Source organism: Scylla paramamosain, chromosome 1 (assembly GCF_035594125.1).
Source record: "Scylla paramamosain isolate STU-SP2022 chromosome 1, ASM3559412v1, whole genome shotgun sequence".
NCBI lineage: Eukaryota > Metazoa > Arthropoda > Malacostraca > Decapoda > Portunidae > Scylla > Scylla paramamosain.
In genome coordinates, this window is record NC_087151.1 from 1,520,001 (window position 1) to 1,546,819 (window position 26,819).

The window sequence follows — 26,819 nt, forward strand, 5'->3', positions numbered from 1 at the left end:
AGTCACGCCCACACCAGGATTCCACCACGCAAAGGTATATGGTTTGGAAATTGCAGGTCACAGGGTAATACTTACGAATGAATTTTCCCTCGCATGATGTCGTGGTGTGCTGAAACGATGGGGGTGATAATGGGAATACTGACTGTTTCCTCTTTTTTTTTTTTTTTTTCTGATCAGTTATCGGTGCTCTTTCGTTTGGAGATACTTCTACTTTCCGGGAAAAATAAGTAAATAAGCAAATATAAAAACAAAAGTTATAGGTAACATATACTCTGCTACAGTAAGTGAATTCAAACCAAACTTAACCTAACTTTTTATAATAAAAAATTTCCTTCGAACATTGAATGAATATAAATCTAACTTAACTTTTCACATTGAGGGACACTAACCCTGAGGAACACTAATCTCATTCGTTGACCCTAATGAGGAGACTCACTCGTTCTCGACGCGCAGGACACGAGTTTCACGGCGTCTTGGGAATGGAGAGAAAGTGAGCTTGCTCATTATGACGTTGTTTTGCTACTGAACCTTATGCACGTACTGTCATTAATATGTATGTACGTTTTTTATTTATTTTTTTCTATTTGTTCTTAGGAAGCTGATTTATATCACACAGTATCCAGAGAGAGAGAGAGAGAGAGAGAGAGAGAGAGAGGGAAATGGTCGCGAGGGATTTTTTATTTACTTTTTTTTTTTTTACATTTAAAATTACAAAGTTACAGTCGCGTGTGAGCTGTATAAGATTGGAAATGTCACGTGCGAGTACCGGAAAGAAAGGAGAATTAAAGATGAAAGTACGGTAAGTCCTGTCGTTTCAAAATTCACAGTTGTAAGTCATCTGACCTGCTCTCTGACAACCCGTGAGTGTGTGTGTGTGTGTGTCATCAACGGTCTAGCGGATCACATGTTGGACTCGTGATTACCACAGACAATGAAAACCAAGCAAGCTGGAGCGAGTCTACTTGCACTAAACCAGAGAGAAATTGGAGTTCATGTGTAACTTGATATATGAATATCTGAGATCTTTCACACACCCAATATTGCATTCTCTTACCCTAAGACAGTGGTTTTCAGACTTGGGGGACATGAGGAGAATAAAGAGCGGATGGTGAAGTCATTTGATAAAAAAAAAAAAAGTTTAAAAAGTAAATAACGAAATAACCGTACCCCGAAGAACAAGTATCGTCTCTACATCCAGCAGCGTCCACCTCACTGAAGTAAGTTGTTCTTGTTCCCAATCAGCAGCTCGGTATTGCTCTGTACAGTGATTTCTGGTTGTACACTAATGGCAATACACGTGGGTGCGCCCTTCTTTGAGGTAATACAAGAGTTTATAATTAAAACACATTTACATTTTAATTATTCATAGACTAAACAGTACATTTATGAAAGGTATGATTAAAGGTTTTGGAAGTACTTATTTATCTATATTAATAATGTATTGGATGTCAATCCGCGCATCCGCCTCCGCGTCGCATTCCCAGTGAAAATACTATCCACATACTTTCCGCATCCGCGTTTTAGAACAAATCCACATTAATATCTGAAACCGTATTTTCATATAAAAGTTCCGACTCCGCGCCACAGAAACGCAGTGTGTGTGTGTGTGTGTGTGTGTGTGTGTGTGTGTAAGAAAAGACCAGTGAAGGAGAGAGAGAGAGAGATAGAGAGAGAGAGAGAGAGTCTGTGGAGTCATAAGCGTGAACTGAAGTAGGCTAAGATTGAGTGAAGGTATGAGTGAACGATTTGAATGGAAAGTAAGCGTGAGTGAGAGATCAACAGAGTTTGAACAGCTGTGGATAGGAAGGAATATGTGAAATAAGCGTGAAGGAGAAAACAAGCGTGGAATAGATTACAAAATAAGTGAAAGATTAAGTATGAATGTGAAAGTGAGAGCGAGGATGACTGAGTGATAATTAGAGTGAAACTGAGAGAAAACATGAATGAGAGGAACATGAGAGGCAAATGAGAGAAAACACAAGCGTGAATGAGTGTGAAAGTTTGTGAAATATGAAGTGTGAAAGTAAAAACAGCCCTGAGATTAACTAAAAAAAAAATAGGACTGACTGAAAATGAGAATTATTCGAAAGAGAGAAAATCAGGAAGGATGAGGAATGAATGTGTGGGAGGGAGCGAGGTGACGGGAAGGAAGTTTGAAACAAGACGAAGGAGGAAGAGAGAGGAAAGAAACAAAGGCAGGAAGGAATATATGACGGGAGGAAAGAAGAGAGTTCATAATGTGAGGAGAAGACATGGAGCAAGGAAGTCGGGTAGAAGAAGGAGAATGGGAGTACAGGAAGAGAGAGGGTGAAGAGTTAGAGGGAGAGAGAGGAAGCAGTGGGGAAGAAGTATTCTCTTTTCCTGTCCCTAACTCCTTTTTATCTTTCCATCGCCCATTCTCTTTCCATCTCTATTCCTTCCATCTCCTTGCCTCCCTCCACCCCTCCTTCCCCACTCTGTTTCTACATTCTTGAAATATTCCACATACATTCAACTACTTATCCATGTCACCTATGTGTACAATCTAAATGTCCTTCATACAAAAATCATTAGAATAATGACAACAAATTCCTTGAACATACTCCTCCAATCGTTAAATCCATGGATATCCTTCAGTTGTCTGACCTATCAAAGTTTTCCATTGTCTCCTACATTTTCAAACAGCTTACTTCCAGCAATACCATCCACCTCCACCCATGGCTTCCCCACACGTAACCAACACTAATTACAGATCCCTCAGCACAATTTAGAACTTCATCATGATTCCATAATGTATAAAGACACCAAAACTTAAATGAGTATTCCCCCCCCAAAAAAAAAAAGCTTCTACTCTTTTAAGAGAATGCTAAAGAAATACTTATTATGATACATACACAGAACCATACATGTACATAACCATGTCATTGCAATTTGCTAAGTACACATGCAGGCTGTCTATCAGATATACTAATATACTTTAAACCACTTACGATCATCAGTGATTAATGTTCTCATATGTAGTTTGGTTGCTATTACATCCATGTCTTTTTTTCTTATTTTTTTCTCTTTTATACAATTACATTTATATTCTAGTTACTTATGCTTATGTTTAAGTTATCCAAAGAGTTTGGTCTCAATATAGAGCTGTTTGTCTATAAATTCATACACGATTAATATCTTTTCCTCTTAAAGACCAACACAATAAAGTGTTTAAAGTGCATCTTAATGTATTTCAACAGGTGTTAAAACATCTAGTGCTAGGCAATAACACTAACCACAAACTGTAACAAGGATGAAAATAATGATTCCTTTGCCCAATAAACAACTATAGGGTAGCAGGGAGCCTCCCTTTCATTTCAAATTTTTTTCCCTGTTATGGGCTCTGATAAGAACTATTTTCAAAGACCACATAGATTAGTCAGGTTCTCAATGGTGCTTTTCCATTGATGGTACAGATCTTGTTAAACTTTCATCATAGTTATGAAAACATCATCATAAGAACATCCACTACAGCCTGTTAAAGGTAGGTGATAGAAGACTAAAATATCTGAGAGGGCAGCCCATTTTCACTTCCCCTCTTATTGATTTTTTGTTTATTTATTGATTTTTTTATAGTGTCGGGAGGTGCAATGCAAGTGTTTACACAGCATAAGTGGAGTTACAAAAATTAATGGATCAACAGCCAGGGATGCAGCCAAGAATGTATCATCCTTGGCTTTCCCTCCGACTGTTGCTGCACATTCATTAATTTCTTAAACTATGCTTCTTGAAATATATATATATATATATATATATATATATATATATATATATATATATATATATATATATATATATATATATATATATATATATATATATATATATATATATATATATATATATATATATATATATATATATATATATATATATATATATATATATGATGTTTCAAGAAGTATAGTTTAAGAAATTAATGAATGTGAAGCAACAGTCGGAGGGGAAGCCAAGGATGATACATTCTTGGCTGCATCCCTGGCTGTTGATCAATTAATTTTTGTAACTCCACTTATGCTGTGTAAACACTTACATTGCACCCCCCAACACTATAAAGAAAAATCAATAAATAAACAAAAAAAATCAATAAGAGGGGAAGTGAAAATGGGCTGCCCTCTCAGATATTTTAGTCTTCTATCACCTACCTTTAACAGGCTGTAGTGGATGTTCTTATGATGATGTTTTTATAACTATGATGAAAGTTTAACAAGATTCTGTACCATCAATGGAAAAGCACCATTGAGAACCTGACTAATCATCTCTGTGGTCTTTGAAAATAGTCCTTATCAGAGCCCATAACAGAGAAAAAATTTTGAAATGAAAGGGAGGCTCCCTGCTACCCTATAGTTCTGAAGGCTAGAATGTTATCCTGAAGTCAACAACCAACCTTCCTTCAGGAGCAAAATAAATGTGTTTGGCTGGTGAATGTGAGGCCTCTGATCACTGTATCATTGGCCATAATACAAATAGGCAAAGATCCCTTCTTTCCATAATGATAAAGTATTTCAATATTGTCTGGGTTGACGAAAGAGATCAGTATTGCCTGCAGGAGGAGTGAGGAGGGAGGGGTTAGCATTTGCAGAAGGTAGGAGGTGGGAAAAGGTTTAGTTTAGTGCCTGAATAAGACTGAGGTAAGGATAACATTGATACAGTGAGGTACTCAGCATATGACATATTTGTCTTATGACCAACACACTATATGAACAAAGAATTTTTTTTTTGCTTACAACGACTTACTCGGCATTCAGCCACATCATCTCTCATTCAATCACCATCAATTCTACAAGCCACCAGTAACTCGTCACTTGGGAGAGTAAGTACAAAATTTACAATTATTTTGTGACTTATCTGATACATTTGCTGACTGAGGTAAGGATAACATTGATACAGTGAGGTACTCAGCATACGACATATTTGTCTTATGACCAACACATTATATGAACAAGGAATTTTTTTTTTTGCTTACAACGACTTACTCAGCATCCAGACACGTCATCTCTCACTCAGTCACAATCAACTCCACAAGCCAGCAGTAACTCATCACTTGGGAGAGTAAGTGCAAAATTTACAATTATTTTGTGACTTATCTGATACATTTGCTAATGATAAACACTATGCTATGCACCATAGGGTAAAAGGCATTGCTTATACGTGTTTCGTTGCACTTGTAAGTGATCAGTTTCTATATATTTTCTTGTTTTTTATCTATCTATTTATTTATTTATTTTCAAGAATAGTCTTGCCATATGACTGTTTTTTTGTTTCTGACAGTGATTTTGGAACAGATTATGGTCATAAGACAAGTACACCACTGTATTTGTAAGAGCAGGGTTATGTTTCTTAGTGTTTCAGAATACTGAAGGATGAAGAAGGGGATGAGAGATTACTGCATGCAGAAAATGATAGGAGGAAGGATGCTGAGGATTAGCATTCCCAATTTGAGTGACTCTAGTCTGACTGTAATGGCTTCTCAATCTTTATAAAATGGTGTAGTGCAAGTTAAGAATCTCATTTCAAAAGATACTAATGGCAGCAAAAGAGGTGATCAAGCAGGTCAGATCTTGGGGTGCCAGTAGTAGTATTTTTTGCTCAGTACAATCATCCAGTTACCCAAATGAAGTAGCACTGTACTCATTACCGACACCTAACTGCTGACAAGTCTGTTTCTTCTGCCATGGATAATAAAACTAAATCATCTATAGTTTAGATAAGAATATAAGTAAAGCAAATCCTGCAATGCTCCAACAACTGACAGAACACATATTGCATCAGAAGGGAGCTAAAAGAAACAGTTGAAACTCTTAAAAGAAAGAACAGGAAGTGGAGGAGTGGAGCATGATGGCATGGGATCTCATACTCTCAACATGCTAGTGATGTTGAAAATGTGGGAGATGATCATATATTTAAAGATCTTAAAATCTGTTAAACAATACATCTGTATATATTTGGAAATAGTATGTTTAATACCTGCAACTTGAGTAGGTTATCAATCACTCATATGAATATTCACAATCCTACATTACTTTGGTTGTCGTGATGACATGTTCACTGTTTGAGGCTTGATGATGAATTATTTAGGTGATGTAACCCAGTGTTATACATTTCTATGGAGTTCTGACAGTGCATGACATGTGCATAAAGCTGGCTTGTACTCAATTACTGATCTTATCTCAGTACTTACAGTTACCAAGACAAGAAATAAAGCAATTTAACCCAGTGTATACTTTTAAAGTTTCAGTTAAATGACTAGAAAATGCACATACTCATGTGGTTGCTGGATTGGAATCATCATTAATAGTACCTTTCCAAGATATATTTACCTTCTGGTGTTCTATGTGCCATAGTTGTTAATAAAATTCTGACATGTCGATACAGATGTAATAGTTTTTTTAACACTTCTCAATGACAGAAGAAAATAATCATCTCATGAATCAACTTGAATGGAGAATCCATAAGCTAACTATACTATGCCCAAATACAACCAAACTCTACTTGAGACAAGATGATCAAAAGAATTCTAAGGTTGTACACTTGAGGGATCCACTTCTCAGCATTCCTTTAAATATGTACTTTCATCTATGACACCAGCTCCAAGCAGCCAGTCAATTTCCAGTTTCAAGATTTCTAGCAATACAGATGATAGCAACAATAGTGTGTCTTAAACCTTGTACACATTATCATACAAAGGCTGGAGACAATATATCTGGACTGTTGCAGACAATTGAGGTATTTCAACAAGGCAGTTGAAAACATGGCAACATTGCCTCTGAGCTATTTGGCAAACAGGTACCTATGAATGTTGTTGAAAATGACTGGATTCATTGTCATGCAACTGTTTCACTATTTTTTTTGGCAACAATCACCAGACATGTGTCAAGCAAATTTACACCATGTCTTCCACATGGAGTGGCACAGTGATATTTAAATCATGTTGAGTAACCATGTCACATGCCCTTAACCTTCTAGATCTTTCTTGGATGATCACTCAACACTACAGTCTTTACTGGAAGATTTTTCAGGCTAAAATATCCCAAATCAGTACTATATACTCGGTTAAATCTTGGTGTGTGCAGAGAAAGTCCCTAGTGACTAATGCAGGACAGTTGCATATTTGGATTTCTCTAAGGCAAACCAGAAACATCCTGCCTTTATGAGGCCTTAGTTTAGTAAAATGAAACTTAAAGAAGTTGAAATTATGCTTGTGAGTTGATGGATCTACAACACTCCTCTAGGATGTGTTCCCACTAGTAGGTACCCACAGAGGTACACACTCAACACGATGCACTTCACCTACTTTACACTAAAAAAAAATATAACTTCAAATATCAACAAAATAAATGAATGAATAAATAAACAAGAGCAATCTCAGAGAAGAGAAATAACTGTTTGTAGTGACACAAAGACAGCCTGAAGCAGTGCACACTACTCACTTCATAATCTGACTGATAGAAAGGTGTAGGCCTCCCAAGCATTCTTTTTCTGGGAATTCAATCCCCAAGTGTTCCAGTAAATGTACCACTTTTCTGAGTTACCACCAGCTGCTAATCATTTAGCACACCCCAAAGTTTTCCATCAGTATTTCTTAACTTCTGCAAAAGATTAGTCACAACATTAGTACAAATTCTATTACACTTACAAGATTAACATCACCTGAACAGCAGTAAAACATAAAACTATATTCAACAGGTGATCTTTCTGTATAGTATAGCATATGTTTTATATTACATTATGACTTTTCTGGGAAACAGATAATGGGAAAGTTAATAATAATGGTTTCAAAATGTATCATTTTACATATTTATGAGATTTTTTCTTTTTTTTTCTTTTATTAATGAATTATGCCCTCTCCTGCAACAAATTTCTACAATGAAGCAGTCAAAATGCATGACACATCTAGATTGTAGAGAACAACCACAATAGCAATACAGAGAAATTGTTGTCCACATTTGGACAAAGTGCTGCTGACACACACACACACACACACACACATACACACAAGTAAGTAGCAAGAACAAGGTTTACCTTTCAATATACACTGTTATGTAGTAAATCAATTCTGGATAAACAATTTACTCTTTGTCCTTGTCAAATACAAATTCGCAAGTTACAAAATCTTCAACAGAATAAATAAATAAAATCTCTAATTTATTCAAGATCAAATGGAATTGCAATTTCATGAACAGTATTTACCTGATCCATCTTTTGACTGTTCCATTTATGATATTTTGACTCACATATATTGGATTTACTAAAATACAAGCCATTTATCAGAATGTACTGGCTTCATTGGAATCTAATTCTTGATTATAAGAACATTATAAGGTGTCAAGGGCAGTTTATTGACCACATAAATTAGTTTTGCTATGCATGATAAGCTTAGGGGCTTGATTCATAATGAGCAAAGGTTGACAGTATTCATAAAAGTGTGCTATATATATATATATATATATATATATATATATATATATATATATATATATATATATATATATATATATATATATATATATATATATATATATATATATATATATTTACTGCAACCATCACCAAACAAAAAAATGTGCAAAGCATGATATGTGTGAAGTACCTGAAAAGCTGCCCAACGTGACAAGGCTTCTCCCACACAAATCAGGTTATCTCATTGTCAATAATGTAAAACATAATTCTTAATTAATGAGGATATTATTGTGTACCTATATACTTCCTTTATAGCACAATCTCAAAACAAGAATTTGATCCTACATGTCACATAGTTAATTTAACACTGGGTCCAAGATGAATTCCCTAAACTAGAATGTGCTATCCTGCCATTACTCAAATAATACTAAAACTACTCTAGTTTACTATGAATTAATGTAGAGAACAAACAGAAAAAAAGTTTAAAAACTATCATAATATTACCTTAGCTTCATCAATAGTTTCTGTGTTTTGGGAAGGTGGTAAAATAAATCCATGACAGAGCAACTGATTGGGTCATTCACTCACTGAATAGGTTCCAGTATGAAGGAATACCAACACCACCATTTATAAATATTGCTGTGCCAGAAATGCAGTCTTGAAGGGTCATCCATCCCTATAACAGAAATAGAAGAAACATTCTATAAATTGTGTAAATACCTGATAGATAACTCAACAGCCTCCGTCCACTAAGAAAGGTTTCTTGATAAGTAAAATTTTTGTCTAAAGATTCAGATAGTATTGAAAAATGATGTAGTATATCTCTTTACATCAGTATCATAAAATCATGCAGAATGTACAAGACAAAGACTTTCATGCACATAATATTTTGACAATAGTGAGGTAGCTGGCCTTGCATCACTGGTGCTAGTAGCGCATACCATATTTGTTAAGCTGACTCATTGCTAAAAGATAAGCACAACCTGACATAATCTTTCCAGTCTTGAGAAATGTCTCCATAGAATATGGATTTGTCTTGCATGTCAAAGGAGCTACTGTACCATCTGGCATTAAACACGTTTTCATCTTCACATTCGTAACTGCCAACAACTACAGTTTCAAGCTAACCCTGGTCTTATTCATGTGATAACTTGTGTGACAGTTATTAACAATAAATAAATAACTGAAACAATCATTATATAATTATGTAACTGCTTGTTGAATTAGGCACACCCTGCAATTGTGATTGGTAAGTGGTCGACAACTGTTGGCTTGGCTCGGGTAAGGAGCAGCCAGTCTGCCAATCAGCAGTCAGCTGTATTTGAGCTTGCTTTGGAGATGCGAGACCTGCCAAGAAGTGGTAGTGGTAACAAATTCAAAGATTATTCTAGTGACACTTTTATCACAAGAAACAGAAGACAAAGGTGGCAGCAGAGGTGGAAAGGCAATACAAGTGCCAGGTGATGATGACAGCCAACCTGTAATGCTTGCCATCAGCTGGGCTTGCTGTTCTGTGAATAACAATCCATTAGATATGTCACATCCTGCAATTCTTCATGCATGCTAAATCAGATAGTCCAGAACTTAGAGGGAATTTTACTAAGTTCAAAGAACTGAGTTGAACTCACTTTTTATAATCTGCAACTCTTCTTTAGTTACAGAAAACAATGGAAAAATGCATACAGCTCCCCTCATAGTTAAATTAGAATATGCACTTCTCATCAATGCAAACATTGTATAAAAATTAGGGAAATGCAGAGTTAAGTGAACTCACAAGATAAAAGAAAAAATAATCATGTTTTTAATTTTATTAAAAACTTGACAATATGGCTCCAATCAATTGAACATACTGCAATGTATTACCTGCATGTGACCAAGCAAATAACTGATAACACCTTATTCACACGTAGCTCTTGCAATGCAAACTCATGTACAAATATGCAGCAACACATCTGAGATTTAAATTATAGGCAAAGTCCATTTTCAATTATAAAAAAAAAAAAAAAAGAAAGAAAAGAAAATGCTATAAAATAAGATATCAAAAAGTGAGCATTGTTGACATTCAAATTCATTCTGGCAATATTTCTTAACAGATGTCCAAATGTTGGGAGAAATTAGGGAAAGAAAATAGGTCATCATCTTTGAGGAGGGTCATACACAGAGGGAGGGAAAGGAGGCCAGGGTTGGCAGCCTCACTGATAGTACAACTCCAGGTTCATCCCGTCATGGATCTCGTAGTCACTGATCGTTATGTGGTCTTTGAAGATTGTGTACCATTTCTTCAAGACAATCTTGTCCCAGCGGGTGCCCGTCTGAGCTGCTATAAGCTTCTTGAGGTCCCCTATGGTGTCATCTGGGTTGCATTTGACTCTTACTTTCTTCCCCAAGCGATCATTGCAGGTCACTTCCAACATTATGGCGGTGGCGGTGGTGGAGGCGGTGGTGGGGGGGGTGGGGGTGACGGAGGAGGTGTGGGTGGTGGAGTGGGAGGCGGTGTTGGAGGCGGTGTTGGAGGTGGCGTTGGTGGAGGTGTTGGTGGAGGAGAAGGTGGTGGAGGAGGATTGCTGTAAAAAATAAATGCAATTAGATAATCTATTACTTTTACAGTAAAATCCCTCTTATCCAGCATCAACGGGACCGCCGACATGCCGGATACTTGAATAGAAGTGAAATTATGTCCACAATCACCACCCTACACTCATGCATCTTACCATAACAAAGATCAGCTGATCTTAATCAGCAGCTGATCTGATCAGCTGCTTAAGTGTAAGCACAACACGCTTCCTCTTTTCTACAACTTCAGGCAAGATGAAGGTGTCAGGCGATAAACAGTGCACATGCAGGACTGAGTCACTGAGTAAACACAGTGCAGTGGGCCGCGGGTGGCACGAAGCAGTGCGCTCTGGTGGCGAGGGGACAAAGTATGCCACGCGCAGGAATTTTAATCGATTTTATGAGTACACATTGATTTTTTATTGATTTTAAGGCTCGGGGAAAAATGTGCCGGATACTTGAAGCTGCCGGATACTCGAATGCTGGATGAGAGGGATTTTACTGTACTTATTTTATGTTGTTTACATATAATATATTTACTGTTTTGTGTAATGATTGCTGTGAATAAATTCTGGGAAGCTGAACTGACAGGGAGGGGGATGCTGTATTACAACTGGCATGATCCTAGATTTCATTTTCTGACAATCTCCAAACTTACTCTTTCTTAGAATAATGTTGAGTTTTACTATCTCATTCTTTTTTATGGAAATAATTCTTAGTATATAATTGGCAAATAGTAAAGGACCATGTATGTTATATAAATGAATCTTATTACACAAGATGCAGTGCATGAGCTAACAAAGAAAAGAAGGCAGACCACGAATGCTGGCCGCGGGATGAATGAGAATCTACCAGTCTTCACGACGGACATTGAGGAGAACTTGCTGGCCTTCCATTACCTCTGGGTGTATTGGACTTTGGAGACATGACAATGAAGGTTGCAGGACCTGAAGGTGCCACTGCTGAAGGAAAGTAATAAAGTGTGGGAGCTTGCAGTTCAGGCCAACCTCATTCCCCCTTTGTTAGAGGTCAGTCTTCATTGCCACCTTAACCAGAAGATGGACAGTGAAAGCATGGCTAGCCCTTCCTCCCTGCTACTACTTCTGTATGGCATATTTGTTGGGAGGACTCTAGTGCCACCAGGGACAGAGATACACAAGTGGTGGTTGCCAGTCTCTCCAATGAGCCACAGGAGATACTGGAAGGTGCGCTGATGGGCACATGCAAGGTAGAGCAATGGGCGAGGGATATGGAGGCTGTGCCCAGCAGTCTCAGGGAACATGGAGCTGGAGTTCCTCCTCACCTGACAAATTTAAGGCAAAGAAGTATTACCTGCCTAACGGAGGAGCAGGCTGAGGAGCTGGAATGGCTGCTGTCACATTATGCTGGAATCAGCACCAGCATTCAAGGACAGAGTTAGTTTGGCTGTCCAACCCCTAGAAGAGGAGGGGGTTGTCATCCAAGCTCCAAAGTCCCTGAGAGGGGCCCTGCACCATGAAGGAGCACATCACTGATGTGCCATTCTGGATCTAGCAAGGACCAAGGACCAGGCCACTGGTAGTGCAAGGAGGCACTAAGGCCTGGAACCTTCACCTGGGGTGAACCAGCAGTTAATGAGGCTTGTATTTCTGACAGAGATAAGGCCTGCTCTGCAGCCTGCATGGATGAGGCTGGGGATGAGTAGAAACATGGAGGGCACCCTGGAGGAACTATTAGTCCACCCGAAGAAATACTTGGGAGATGCTAGATTCCAAAGAAACTGGTAGGTACCTTTGACTATGTTTTGGGGAATAATGATGTCTGAAATAAATAAGCTGTAAATTACAGGTTTTGAAAGTTGTCTGATGAGTGAGGGCATTCACTTTTACATACACAAAGGGTGGGGGTGGGGGCGGGCAGTGTTATGGATGTGGTGTAGTGGAGGCACTCTGAGCCTCCATTACAGAAAACCACTGGAGTTAGAAGAAAATGGAAATTGGTTATCTATAATAATTAAATTCATCCTTATTTATTTTTGTTGTAATTTTGTACTCTTGTGGGATAAAAGGCTATGGAGTTTGTACTTTTGTGGGATAAAAGCATTCTTGTAGACTGGCAAGCATTTCTGTTGCCGGACTCCTTCCAAGACAGAGTGTTATCAATACGTGACTGATTGTAAAACTGTTGTATGAGATGCATAGAGTTCAATGAAGTGTGTGGCTGAAGACACCTGCTGCCTCAAGATTTTGTGGATATAGTAAGGAAGCAGAAAAGAGGAATCAGGCTTTTGCTTTCCTTTCCCTTCTAGAGACTGCTGGGGTAATTACAGAAGACCATCTCAGAAGCAATATTTTACTCAATAGTGAGTCCCGAAATGAATACGCTAAGGCCACTTCCATAATCCCCTCGGCAAACACTATCATGGCATTGATGAGCGAGGCACGCTGAATATCCTATATTTACCACAAAACGGAAGTCTGATTCACCAGCAATGCACTCCTTGGTATTCAGAGCCACTGGTGTGATTGAAAGCAAATACTGTGTAAGATATACGAATTATACCTAAAATAGCAATTCCCACTAAAGAACGGGTGACAAATGCCTTCCTATCACGCCGAAAAATATGAAGAGAGTCAAATTTTGTAACGTTTTGCTTGGCAGGACATTTTCTGCCAACCCTGACAGAGGCCCTGGCTTGTGTTGGGGGCTAATATTACGTACATGTCATTTATCTACTGGCCTGCACATCACCCTGGGACCTCACTGCACGAGGAGCTCACCTGGAGGCAATGAGTGTATCGCTGAGTGCAGAAATATCAGAATGAGTGATGGTGAGAGGCGGACATCTGGCACCTGCACAGGCCAATGTAAACAACCTTACTTCTGTCTAATATTGATAGGTAACATCTATAAGCAAAATTGCCATGAATAATTTTCATAAATAATTTCTATGCAGAATTCTTAGGTTAAATTCATGTGAGAAGTTCATGTCTATAATTCTTATGAAATTCATGTATGTAAAACCACTGAGTAAGATTGATTAAGTAGAGTTCCTATGTAAATAAGTAAATGAATAAATAAGTAATAGATAAATAAAAAATAATCAAAATGGTATGTGGAATTTGTAAATAAAATTCATATACAAAATTCATAAGTAAAACCCCTTTGTAAAATCCTTACACACACACACACACACACTTATAATAAAGTAATTAACATATGAATATACTTCGATTTATGAATTCCAACCATCCACATTGATATAGAAACACGTAAACTGTTTTGCTGCAGCATTGTCATAGAAAACAGACATTTCATGGGGAGAACTGGCTTGATCTTTTCATGCAGAGAATGTAACAAACTATTATAGTGCCGGTTTCACAGTCACCCTTATCTGTTTCCTAGCTAATCAATAAAACCATCTCAGTAGATTATTTGTCTCGCTCTGGTGGATGAAGGCTTTCACAGATTTTTTCATTGATGAACAGCAGTTATTGTCATCCCTGAACGCGAGAGAGAGAGAGAGAGAGAGAGAGAGAGAGAGAGAGAGAGAGAGAGAGAGAGAGAGAGAGAGAGAGAGAGAGAGAGAGATGTGTGACTGGAATATAAGTATTACGTACGCGTAATATAATGTTTGTATATGTCTGCTGGATCTCAAGAAAGTAAACTCATTAGTCAGATGGTGGGTGAGAAAAGATAGCAGTAGAAAATAATTTTTCTACTATATACATGCACTACGATTATTTATTTTTTTTTTCATTAATTTGTTTTTTATTTAACTTTATTTATTTTATCTAATCATCCATCCATCCGCCTATCTATTTAACTTCCTATCTATCTATCTATCTATCTATCTGTTTATTTACTTGTTTATTAATATATATATATATATATATATATATATATATATATATATATATATATATATATATATATATATATATATATATATATATATATATATATATATATATATATATATATATATATATATATTCGAACTGACTGAAGCACACTCAAAAGCTTCTGAATATATTTAACAGAACTCTGAATTTTTTTTAATGATGTAACGCTGGGAATACTCGTATTTACACACACTGTTCTCATATCACATACTTTGCTCTTCTGGCTACGTATTTTGTTGACATCAGCCACTGCAAAGACTGTACTTCTGAAAACATGACATTTTGATTCATATCCCTAAGCATTTCGTCGTATATATATCTTACATTTAATAGGCCATAATGAAAATTGTAATGGTTTTCAAGGATATTTCCATGATTACGTGATAGTTTCAAAATTATTCTGCATTACCAATTGGAAAAAAAACATGCATGAGAACCAGATCAAACATTTAAGTAGACTTTGAACAAAGCGTTTAAGAATACAAGATTCGGTTTTGTGACGGCGCTCCTTCCCAAAGATGAGCGACGTTGGTGGCAGCTGTTGGAGACGGAAGGGGCGGCGCGTTCCTGTCAAGTGTTGACTCGCCGTCTTGTACTGACTTACACAGGGATCAGTCCTTCGACCACCTCCCTTCTTCCTCACGTTATTAGCGGTGATAAGTTACGACGTGAAATGTAACATGTAACGTGGGAACATACGTGTATCTTATGCGCTATTACCCTGACATGGAAACAATTATAAGCGTGTCAAGTTTGATAGATATTACAGTTTTAAAAAATGTCATATTCAGGTCCTCGACGTCAATAAGAGGCGTGAGATGAGAGAGAAACCAGGACGAGAAGTGCAACACAGGCCTCTCCAGGAGAACGATGACAGTTGAGCACCTCCAGCCGCCCACGCTAGCTGTCTCCCTTCTGTGCTCCACGACACCATTACGTACAAAACATTATAAACATTACCGACTACATACCGGGTTAAAAGAAATGATAATCTGGGCAGTGTGAGAATTAATTACACCAAAGGCAGCTGTTAATCCCTCCTTGACACACAGCGGTGGGTGGAACCAAGACTTTTGAGGGGCTGGCCATGGGAGTGATGGTTCATCTGTGAAAGACGAAAAAAGACAAGTTTCCAGCACAAGGACAAAGCCAAACCATCAGTCTATATAACAATGACGGTCACTAGATTCTTCCTCTTCGTCATCGTACTGAAAGGTGAGCTTATGAATGATAACCTAATAACAATACGTGTAAGTGTGAGGCTCAGGTCGAGATTACATCTTCCCACCTGCCTGCCCATGGATGATATATATGAGTGCCGAAAATCACATTCTTATCATGAACACAATAGCATTAGTAAAGACGTGTAGTGCAGTGGCAGGAACATTAAAAAGCCACGTAAAATAGTAATTCCTACTCGCAGCTCTCTCTCTCTCTCTCTCTCTCTCTCTCTCTCTCTCTCTCTCTCTCTCTCTCTCTCTCTCTCTCTCTCTCTCTCTCTCTCTCTCTCTCTCTCTCATTGTTTAAATGCAAATTTTAGGTTGAGGCAGCAAGGAAAACATACCATTTATTACTCGTCCATCATCCATATAGTTTCTCGCCACAGCAAAAACTTCGCTCACTTGTCTTATTCAGATATCTTTCCTCACCAATACTAATATTCTATATTCCCTACCTGGCGATCCTTCTCCCCCCACACCCTCATCCCTCACCTCTCCACAACTTGACTTGAACACACACACACACACACACAGAGTAAAAATGTGCTTGTACTTAGTGTACATACAAAGTACTCAGACTCGGACTTGAAAGTATAAAACAGACTATTTGCATTTATACTTGGAGTCGTGATACTTGAATGTAGTTGTACTCGTAATCGAATGCGCCACCATCCGCCTCCACCATCCTTATTCTATAGATTATAGATTATTATTATCATTATTCTATAGATTTTTTTTTTGTTTAAGTGCTGGCGTTCAGTTCTTACACACACACACACACACACACACACACACACAGGTTAAAAATAACTTACATGCAAGGTAAACATACATACACACACACACACAAACACACACACACACACACACACACCAAATGGCAGTTTAAGGATTAAACACCAATTATACAGTTTTGTGACTCGTCTCTGATCGGCGCCACACACACACACACACACACACACAAAAGGCAATAAAGCTTGTGGGAGTGCAGAGTTAACACCACACCACTAAACACCACAAAACACCACCACACCACGGTATTCTTGGCGCCCCGACCCTCACCGCCCTGCCGAACCCCGCCCCGTCCAGCCGCGGTTAAGGTAACAATTTCCCATCACATATTTAGAGTAATTTCCAAGGCTTTACAGGTGTTTCCAGTTGATTTAAAGGCTCAGATGTACAAGAGAATTTGGAGGAGGAGGAGGTGGAGGGAAGAGGAGGAGTGTGAGGGGAAAGGGAAAGGAGGAGGAGATACGGAGGATTGGTGGAAAAACTACTTCGGCTCTACATCACGATTTTTTTTTCCGTTTTATTAGTAGAGTTTGCATTATTTTGATATTTTATTTATTGATAGAAAAGTAAAACAAGTTATAATACGTAATAATATCTTGTCTAGCTGCGATTTGTTTTTCGTTAAAATAACACTTTCGTCATTTTATGAATTTTCGATTTTTTTTTATTTCCACGCCTAGGATTGTTTTGGTGTTTAATTTAAGACTTCAAAAAATATAAGAAATATACCCCAAGTAACAATATTCAATAAAATCTAGTTTAACTATTTGTATTTCCAAATTTAAAATACGTCTGTTGCTATATTTGAAAAATTATTTTCTCTATACGACGAGGAATTCCTGATTTCTTTATTTTTCTGGAAAGTAAAGATTTTTTTGTATTCAGAATAGGCAACATAATCTAGTCTGGCTGTGGTTTCCTTCTTGATATTATAAGTTTTTTGTGACCCCATTTTTTCAAATTACAAATTGTTTTTTTGGATTTTTCTTTATTAATAGTCAGACCGGAAATGTTTTTATGTTCCAGATATTAGTTGAACTTTATGTCAAGTCAGAATATATAAGGCATTCCAGTCTAGCTCCATTTTTGCGAAGGGTCAATTTCAAAATGGATTAACGTACGTATATAAAAGCGAGCGTGACGTCATCAGGTGCTGAGACCTGGGTCGTCCCTCCATTCCAGTCTCTCTCCGTCAATGTTCAATGTGTTCAAGTATATGGCAAGTTAGAATGTATAGTGCATTCCAGTGTGGGCGTCCTTCTTCTCGCGAGTTTCAAAATGAGTTGTGGTACGTAAACATAAGGGCCGAAACGGACGTTTTCCCTTCCTTCCTCCTTGTTTGTACGTAATATTTAGCTAAACCTCCAGTTGTTTCCAGACTCATACGTGAAGGGAAGCTATAATTAACCACGAAAATAGGTAAATAATCCCTAAAATGCCCAAAATAATGTTTAAATAAAGTGAAGGGTGCAGCCCCATTCAGAGCGCCCACCATGAAAGCATCAGGGACAAGATCGAGACCTTCCCTGCTCCCTCTCCACATCTTTTCGTCAACATTCCCTCAATTTCCAGTTATTTCCAGGTGTTCTAAAGCATAAGATGTGTAGATTGTGTTAGCAGTAGGTGGAGGAGGAGAAAAAATAAAGAATGGATGGGGAGGAGGAGGAGGAAGTGTTGAAGGTGGTGGAGAGTAGTAGTAGTAGGAGGAGGAGGAAGAGGAGACAATGAGAATGAAGGCGGAGGAAGAAGAGAAAATGAGGAATGAAGGAGGAGGAAGAGGAGAAAATGAGGAATGGAGGAGGAGGAGAAAGAAGGAAGGAGAAATGGAGGTGGAGGAGGGGTGGAGCGTGCCATTAGCCTCTCAAAGACAGGGTCGGCACAGTCTTAGCAGCCGCGCGGGTTTGTGACATGCAGACACGAGCAATTTATGACCAAAATGCACAATTTTTTCCTCTCTATGATACGTTTCATAGCTAAGACTCACTAGGACCGCTTCGTAATGCGGGCCTATAAATGGTTGGGTATACTAGGAAATAAAATAAAAAAAATAAAAAAAAACTTATCATCGTGTGTGTGTGTGTGTGTGTGTGTGTGTGTGCTTTCACATGCTTGAGTTAAGGACCATTCTATAGTGCGTTATTTCTCAGGTTTACAAGTGTCGCAGGAAAACCCAAAAGTTACAGAGGAATGTTCTATATCACGCTATACAGAATTGTACTTAAACGATAGTTATCGCAAATGAGTGTGAACTACTCATTTTCCTTTAAGAGAGAGGTCAGATGAGGGTATGAATGACGTGTCAAAAGCATCAAATACTCCATCAGTCTATAGAGGGAGGGGAAGAGGCCACATACCAAGAGGGATCAAGAAGCGGACAGAAAAGATTTGCCATGGTTTGGTTCTTTGAAATGATAAAAACGGTGCTCTAAGGGGATTTATTAGTCCTGTCATGAAGATGTCAAATGCAAGTTACTGCCTCACGCCTATGCTGAGGTGGTGACGTTTAATGAGCTATTGGGTAGGGTCATTTACTGCATAATTATGTAGTGTGTGTGTGTGTGTGTGTGTGTGATATCGCTAATTCTCTCTCTCTCTCTCTCTCTCTCTCTCTCTCTCTCTCTCTCTCTCTCTCTCTCTCTCTCTCTCTCTCTCTCTCTCTCTTTGAGTGGATTAGTGGATGAAGGATATATGTGCGAGTAGGTGGGTGTATTGTGTGGCTAAATGGGTGGATTGATTGATTTATTGGTGGGTGAATTGTTGTGTGGATGGGTGAGTGAATGGGTAGGTGGATGGGTAGGTGGATAGGTGGGTGGATGGTTGGATGCGTGAATGGGTGTGTGAGTGAATTGTGTTGATGGATAGGTGGATGGGTGAGTGGATGGGTAAGTGGATAGGGTGTTGAATGCGTGAATGGGTGGGTGGGTAAATTGGTGTGTGGATGGATATTTGTCTGTGTGGATAGATGTGAGTAAATGGTAGGTGTGTAGGTAGATGGTTGGATGGGCGTGTCAATGGCTGGGTAGGGTAGATGAGACGGTGAATGGTTGTGTGGATAGGTGGGTGGATGGATGAGTGGGTGTGTTGGTGGTTAGGTAGATAGTAAGTGGGCGAGTGGATGGGTGGATGAATGGATGGATCGATGGTAGTCAGTGGTTAGATGGGTGGGTGGGGAAGTGGATTTGGCGGGTGGGTGATGGTTGCGTGGTAGAGTGGATGGGTGGATGTGGTTGAGTAAGTAGATGGATGGTTTGGTGAACATTATATTAAAGTGTGCGGATCTACATGTTGCCTTCACGAAGCCTGGAGTCGAGACGCCTGAGTCTAGAGACATTTTCAGGACTTTGAGGTTTGGGTACCAAGTGTCTCGAATACCAGACGCCCTGAGGCTTATTTGCACTCAAGCCAATCTGTCTTGAGGATCATATGACTTGAGTGCCGTCCCACCCAGTACCAAATGAATAGTTCCCAGGAGAAGGAAGAAGAAGAAGAAGAAAAAGGAGGAGGAGTAGAAGGAGGAGGAATACTAGAAATACAAATGAACGCAAAGGAATACAAAGGAAAACAAATAGCAACAGACCTTTTGGTTAATGTCAAGTGTTTGATGATGAAGAAATCTAGACAAGGATATAGGTTGAGAATGGGAAGGAGGAGGAGGAGGAGGAGGAGGAGGAGAATGAGGAGGAGGAAGGAAAAGAATCATAGTAATTATACCATCACATACATGTTCTTTGACTCATCCATCACCAACAGACAGCATAATTATAACCAAGATAATCTACACACCAGGGTCGCGAGGGGTTCGAATCCAGGGCGTGGAGGTGCCCGGGGAGGTTGAGGCTGGGGAAGACGTGTCCCTGAAGTGCTGGGTTGACCCCTGGCCCGGACCCCTGTACTCCCTCTCGTGGTGGAAGGACGGCTCCCAGTTCTACCGCGCCGCCGTCACCGCCTCGCCCATCAGCCGCGACGAGCCCCCTTCCAGCGGCAGCCTGGCCACGGTCTTCCCTCTGCCCGGCGTCTCCGTCAAGGTGAGTGTGAGAGCAAGGTCATGTTTACCCCAGGGACGCTTTCCTTGTAGTCTTTTTTTTCCTACAGGAGATAAAGTTGGAGGTAGTAGAACTGAGAACATAAGAACATAAGAAAATAAGGGAGGTTGCAAGAAGTCACCAAACATACATGTGACAGTCCCTGCATGAAATATATCTACATTTTTCGTTTGGAGCGACAAGCAAGAATAACAAAAATAGGAAATCAGATAAATAAAGTAAATAAATAAATAAACTGAATAAAAAAGAAAGGCAAAACTAGAGAAATGACTGGTAGTTTGGCCATGCGTGCAAGTTTCATTACTGGGCTGTATCAGTGTAGAGGAAAAATGAGTAGGTGGGGGAAGAGAAGGATGGAGACGGATCGACCAGATTGGGAAAAAAAGGAAAATCAAAGAGAAGGTTGCGAGTAATGGGTGCAGTAGAAGCAAACACTGAGGGTGGAGTAAGGTGGAGGCGGGATGTCAAGAGGGAGAAATGTCCTCGATGGGGAAAGTATGTGGGATTAAGTACTAGGTCAGGGAGGAAAATTAGTGGACAGGGGAAATTCTTTAAAGCAGGAAATGCCCCGCTCTCGAGAATGTGCCGCTGTGGTGTGGTGGACTGCGGGTCGTGTGGGTGTCGGAGCAGAGGCACAAGTACTACAGCGTTGCCAGTCACTCTAGGACTGTCCATTAGTCTGATTTCTTCGAGAAATTAAATAGTGGAAGGAAATACAGTTGACCCTTCGACTGGTATGGCTTCTTCTGAGCATAATGAAATAGCTTTGTACAAATTTTCATTACAGATTTATAAAAAGATGCTTATAGAAAATGTGATCGAATATTAATTTTAGTAAAGCTTTTTAAGGCATATAGATTATTTTTTCTTTATCGAAATTACCTGTGGTTACCCAGATAAATAGTAAGTATCATTAAGAGTCAAAGAGCTAATACTTAGAGATCAGAATAAAGAAAAGGAAAGCCGTACGTGGCAGAACCTACACCGCCTCATCCTCGTCCATAAGTTTATATAAACATCTCCTAACTAAATGTATGTACCTAAATAGTCCCTGAATAGTTCCTTCATATATACCTAAATGGTTAGTAAAAATATATCCAAAACTCAATATAATTATAACATTCTTCTCTTGAATTTCCACTTATGAATTATATAACAAGCGCATGGAGTGGTTTTATCAGGCTGTGTATACTTGTTCGCTATATGCGGCACAGACTGGTGGGCGAGGATTGGGCCATGTGGTGCTGGAGGAGGTGGGCGTGGCAGCCTCGGGAGTGTACACCTGTGAGGCAGTGGCTGACTTCCCGTCCTTCTCCCAGCAGCTCGTCAGCGCAAACCTCACCGTCGTGGGTAAGACAAGGATCTATCATGCAGTCATACTTATTTTCTCTCACTTAGCCTCGTATTAAGAAACGCTTTGCTCTCTCGCCACAACTATTTTTCAAGGCCACATATATGATTAGCGGGTTCTCAAGAATGTTTTTCCTGCTAATAATCTAGAAATCTTGTTAAACTGTCACTAGAATACTCTTAAAAATCCGTGTAACTTCACCTAGAGCCTTTTGAAAGTAAAACAATAGTGCAGGATCTTTTCAGAATATGGCCCTCAGTCAGGATACTGGATCTCTCTCTCTCTCTCTCTCTCTCTCTCTCTCTCTCTCTCTCTCTCTCTCTCTCTCTCTCTCTCTCTCTCTCCTTATGCTCATTCACACCATTTAAGTCAGTTCCTCAGATAACGAAGAGTAATAACTAACACAAGCTTCTCTCCCTCCTCAGATCCTCCCGACACGCGGCCCGTAGTGTCGGGGTTCAGGGTGCGGTACCGTCCAGGAGACCAGCTGACTGCCAACTGTACCGTGCTGCGCGCCCATCCGCCCCCCACCCTCACCTGGTTCATCAACGGCAACAAGGCACGTCACCTATGCATTGTGGGTTGGATGGCTACCGTGCATGTGTGTCAAATATAACTGTCCTCATCTTTCCATTCTGTAGGTGAAGGAGGGCTCAGCAGAGGTTATCGAGATTCTTCCCGAGAAGGACCTGACCTCCACCCTCACCGGCAAGGTGTCCCTCCCCCTCCATCAGTCACATTTCGTTGACTCAGCCTTTAATCTCACCGTAAGAACTCTGTTAGTTTTGGAAGAATATACATACATGCCTCATTTAGTTTCAGTTACGCGGATGGATTTCTGCACACTTAACCTAACTTTAGAGATTCACCCAAAGTGATTTATTTGTTTATTGACTTTAAACATTAATTCAAATCTATCCTAAAAACAGTGCGGGGCGCGGATCGGAGAGTCCTTGTGGACAGCCACCACTATCAGGGGTCACCTGGGTCAGGGTCCCTATCTGGCCAGCAGTGGCGGCAACAGTCCAACTTATATCCTCGGCGACCACTCGCAGCCCTTCCAGAGCCTTCACGCCGGCGGTGAGTGTTCTCTTCACACCAGGCATGTTAGTTAAAATATAACGTGAAGTATTGTTTTCTTGTTTTCAGAACGTGAAAGCTGTTAGATCAGTAAGTCACTGCCTCAGAAGTACTGATCTCAGCACTCAGGATCCACCCAATGATATGAACAGGGCCTTGGAGGAAAGACAGGCGAAACAATTCTTAGGCGTGATTCCTGCGTACATGCCGGTGATGCAGCACGAGAAATATATCTTCGATTTTTTTTTTTTTTTTTTAGTATGTATGTGTACGTATGTGCATATTGATTTCCCTTGTCAGTGTCAAGTGTCAGTGTTGAGATCAAGAGGCTGTTTGGACCTAACTTACTTTCATTTAATCTATTCATGTATTTTTAGATAAGACATAATCTAGTGACAAGCGAGAACTTCTGATGCACAACTAAAGTCTTTTTTGTCCTCACAGGAGTTGTGTCGTCAGGCCTGGGGCAATGCAGCCTGCTGGTAGCCCTGGTGGTAGCTGGTGCTGCTCGGCTCCTCGGCCACAGGGAGGGCGGCTTGCTTCTGGGATGAACATTAACAGGTCACAGAGATATAAGACATCAAAGATGTAAAATTACAGGAAGAGAAAAGAAAACAGAAAAGTTAAATACAAAAAAAAAAAAAACTTACATCAGGCATAAAATCACAAACATGTATTTTCTCTTTAATGACGAAAAGAAAAGTTAGTTAATATTATCACCTAACATTACCTGTTACATACATGTGAGTCGTATTATTTCAGAGAAATAATACAAAATATATATCATGATTCTCTTACTACATTTGGTCACTAGTGCTGAAGTATAGTAATTGTGTGTAATTAATCACTACCAGCAGTCTGTATGATCCTGCTGTGGAACGAGGTCTTGTCTGCGCCTGGCCACTACAACAAAGCCTCCTGTGTCACTTCTCCACTTACTTATCTGTCTGTCCTGCCTTCTTCCTCTACTTTTATGTTGCCAGTCTGCTGCTGCAGCTGTTTGGGGCGTATCATGTCTCATGTTTTACCGATGCCCACTTTTTTTTTCCTTTAACAGTAATGAATATACCTTCAAGTTCGGTCTGCTCCTTAATCCACGATGTTCTCTTATCTCTGCAAGCTGCGTCAGCATGATTCCCTCCATTGCTTCTTGGCAGCTCTGAGGTTCTTATCCTAGGACTTTCGTACGACTACATTTCCAACACGTTGAATCAGTTAATCTCGAATGTACTGATTATAAACCTTTCTTTTTAGTGGCTGTGAAATATTTCTTTTCATAACTAAAATATCTCTATCCTATGATTGCTTACCCTTCACCTTTAGACCAGTGAGGTCTAAAGCACTGTTCAGGGGGTGCTGTGAACTTATCATTAAACCCAGCTGTGACCTCACTGAACGTTTCCCTTTGTGTCTCATAACACAAGGGGGCAGTCACAACCTGCCCTCTAAAGACAACTCTCTTCCTCCACACAAAACTACAAGCACTTAATAACACACACACCCTTCACTCAAAAATTTTAAAATCATCATGGCGACTCCTACACCAGCCTCGGAGTCCCCATCTGGGGAGGGGACCATAAATGTCCCCAGGTCGGACTGCCTTTCTGTCGACGACCCTAAGTGTCTTGACACCCCCCTCAACTTTTTCTTCATTAACTTCTGCAACATTCGCGGTCTAAGATCTAATTTTCAATCTGTAGAACACCACCTCTCCTCTTCTAAACCTCATCTTCTTTTCCTCACTGAAACTCAGGTGTCTGAGGCAACTGACAGTAGCCCCTTTTCTGTTCCCTCCTACTTTCTCTATCCTTATTTTCGATCCAAAGCTGGATGCTGCGTTTATGTGTGCAATGACTTAACCTGCTCTCGTGCCCACGCTCTTGAATCTTCCGAGTTTTCCACCATCTGGCTACGACTATAGAGTCACTCTCATACTAAATTTATCTGTGCTGTATACCTCTCACCTAACTCCTCTGATTATAAGAAATTCTTTGACTACTTAACTTCCAAAGTGGAGCACATTGTGATCCTCTTCCCTTTTGCAGAGATCTCCATTCTTGGAGACTTCAATGTTCACCACCAGCTTTGGCTTTCCTCTCCCTTCACTGACCATCTTGGTGAACTAGCCTACAACTTTGCTATCCTCCATGACCTAGAGCAATTGCTGCAGCACCCTACTCGTATTCCTGACCGTCTTGGAGATACGCCCAACATTCTTGACCTTTTCCTGACCTCTAATCCTTCTGCTTATGCTGTCACCCTTTCTTTTCCGTTGGGCTCCTCCGATCACAATCTCATATCTTTATCTTGTCCTATCGCTCCAATCCCTCTTCAGGATCCCCCTAAGCGAAGGTGCCTCTGGCGTTTTGCCTCTGCTAGTTGGGGGGACCTGAGGAGGTATTTTGCTGATTTTCCTTGGAATGACTACTGCTTCCGTATCAGAGACCCGTCTTTGTGTGCTGAGCGCATAACAGAGGTGATAGTGTCTGGCATGGAGGCGTACATTCCTCACTCTTTTTCTCGTCCTAAACCTTCTAACACAGCTTGTTCTCGTGCTATACATGATAGAGAGGTGGCCCACAAAAGGTACTTAAGCCTTCCATCACCAGAATCTCATGCACTTTATATTTCTGCTCGGAACCATGCCAAGTCTGTTCTCCAACTAGCCAAAAACTCCTTCATTAACAGAAAATGTCAAAACCTTTCAAGATCTAACTCCCCTCGTGATTTCTGGCATCTAGCCAAAAATATCTCCAATAACTTTGCTTCTTCTTCTTTCTCTCCTCTATTTCAACCAGATGGCACCCCTGCTATCACATCTATTTCTAAAGCTGAACTCTTCGCTCAAACCTTTGCTAAAAACTCTACCTTGGACGATTCTGGATCTAGAGTTTTACTATATTTCTGTCCTAAACAGGAATATTCGTTAACGTTTTCCATTACCTCATCATCTGCTTTGATTACAACGTGCATTGTACGTATGATTAATGAGCATCTCTAATTAATAGTAACTATTAACTTTTACGATTATTATCAAATGTCTATCTATCTGTATTATCTATAAATCAGACTAAGATCCTTCTTAATGAAGGAATATCAAGACGAAACAAGTAGAATTAAGGTTGCTTGGCTGAACTTATAATGTGAAGACCAGCATGAGGCCTCAGCGATACACTGGAGCTGTAGAGTCGGAAAATGAAAAGAAAATGCGATTAAGAATTATTAGATATTTTCCTTATATATAAAGTTGTTCTTCACTAGTATACTCATAGAGGTAAGCATGTAAGAAAAAACACTATTTAGATGTGGTTAGTCACGGTGTGTGTGTGTGTGTGTGTGTGTGTGTGTGTGTGTGTGTGTGTGTGTAATATAACTTTTTATTTTAACTTTTAAATGTTTGCATAGTTACTTACACCATAATAAAATAAAGCATGTATTGCTTAAACAACGTCTTTTGATGAGGTGTAAAACATAAACA

The 26,819-nt window shown here is 39.5% G+C and overlaps 1 protein-coding gene and 1 long non-coding RNA gene across 2 annotated transcripts; one reads left to right on the forward strand and one right to left on the reverse strand.

The window, feature by feature from the left end:
• Window positions 1–6,382: 6,382 nt before the first annotated feature.
• On the reverse strand, window positions 6,383–13,848 carry LOC135111196 (uncharacterized). The gene is made up of 3 exons (XR_010273623.1): window positions 13,731–13,848; window positions 9,007–10,982; window positions 6,383–7,607 (listed from the first exon to the last, which is right to left on the reverse strand). It is a non-coding gene; the product is annotated as an uncharacterized LOC135111196 (long non-coding RNA).
• Window positions 13,849–15,487: 1,639 nt separating this feature from the next.
• Window positions 15,488–24,616, forward strand: LOC135111229 (uncharacterized). The gene is made up of 7 exons (XM_064024405.1): window positions 15,488–16,070; window positions 20,654–20,892; window positions 22,125–22,260; window positions 22,687–22,820; window positions 22,903–23,028; window positions 23,191–23,341; window positions 23,786–24,616. Exons 1-7 carry the CDS (start codon window positions 16,028–16,030, stop codon window positions 23,890–23,892), a joined length of 936 nt encoding a protein of 311 aa, XP_063880475.1. The 5' UTR covers window positions 15,488–16,027; the 3' UTR covers window positions 23,893–24,616.
• The last annotated feature ends 2,203 nt before the right edge of the window (window positions 24,617–26,819 follow it).

What these genes read in the sequence shown, in the direction of transcription:
- LOC135111229 (XM_064024405.1), top strand. Translation starts at nt 16,028, where the DNA reads ATGACGGTCACTAGATTCTTCCTCTTCGTCATCGTACTGAAAG. An exon ending in CTTCGTCATCGTACTGAAAG is followed by an intron (nt 16,071 to 20,653) that starts GTGAGCTTATGA and finishes TCTACACACCAG; the next exon opens with GGTCGCGAGGGGTTCGAATC. An exon ending in GGTTCATCAACGGCAACAAG is followed by an intron (nt 22,821 to 22,902) that starts GCACGTCACCTA and finishes TCCATTCTGTAG; the next exon opens with GTGAAGGAGGGCTCAGCAGA.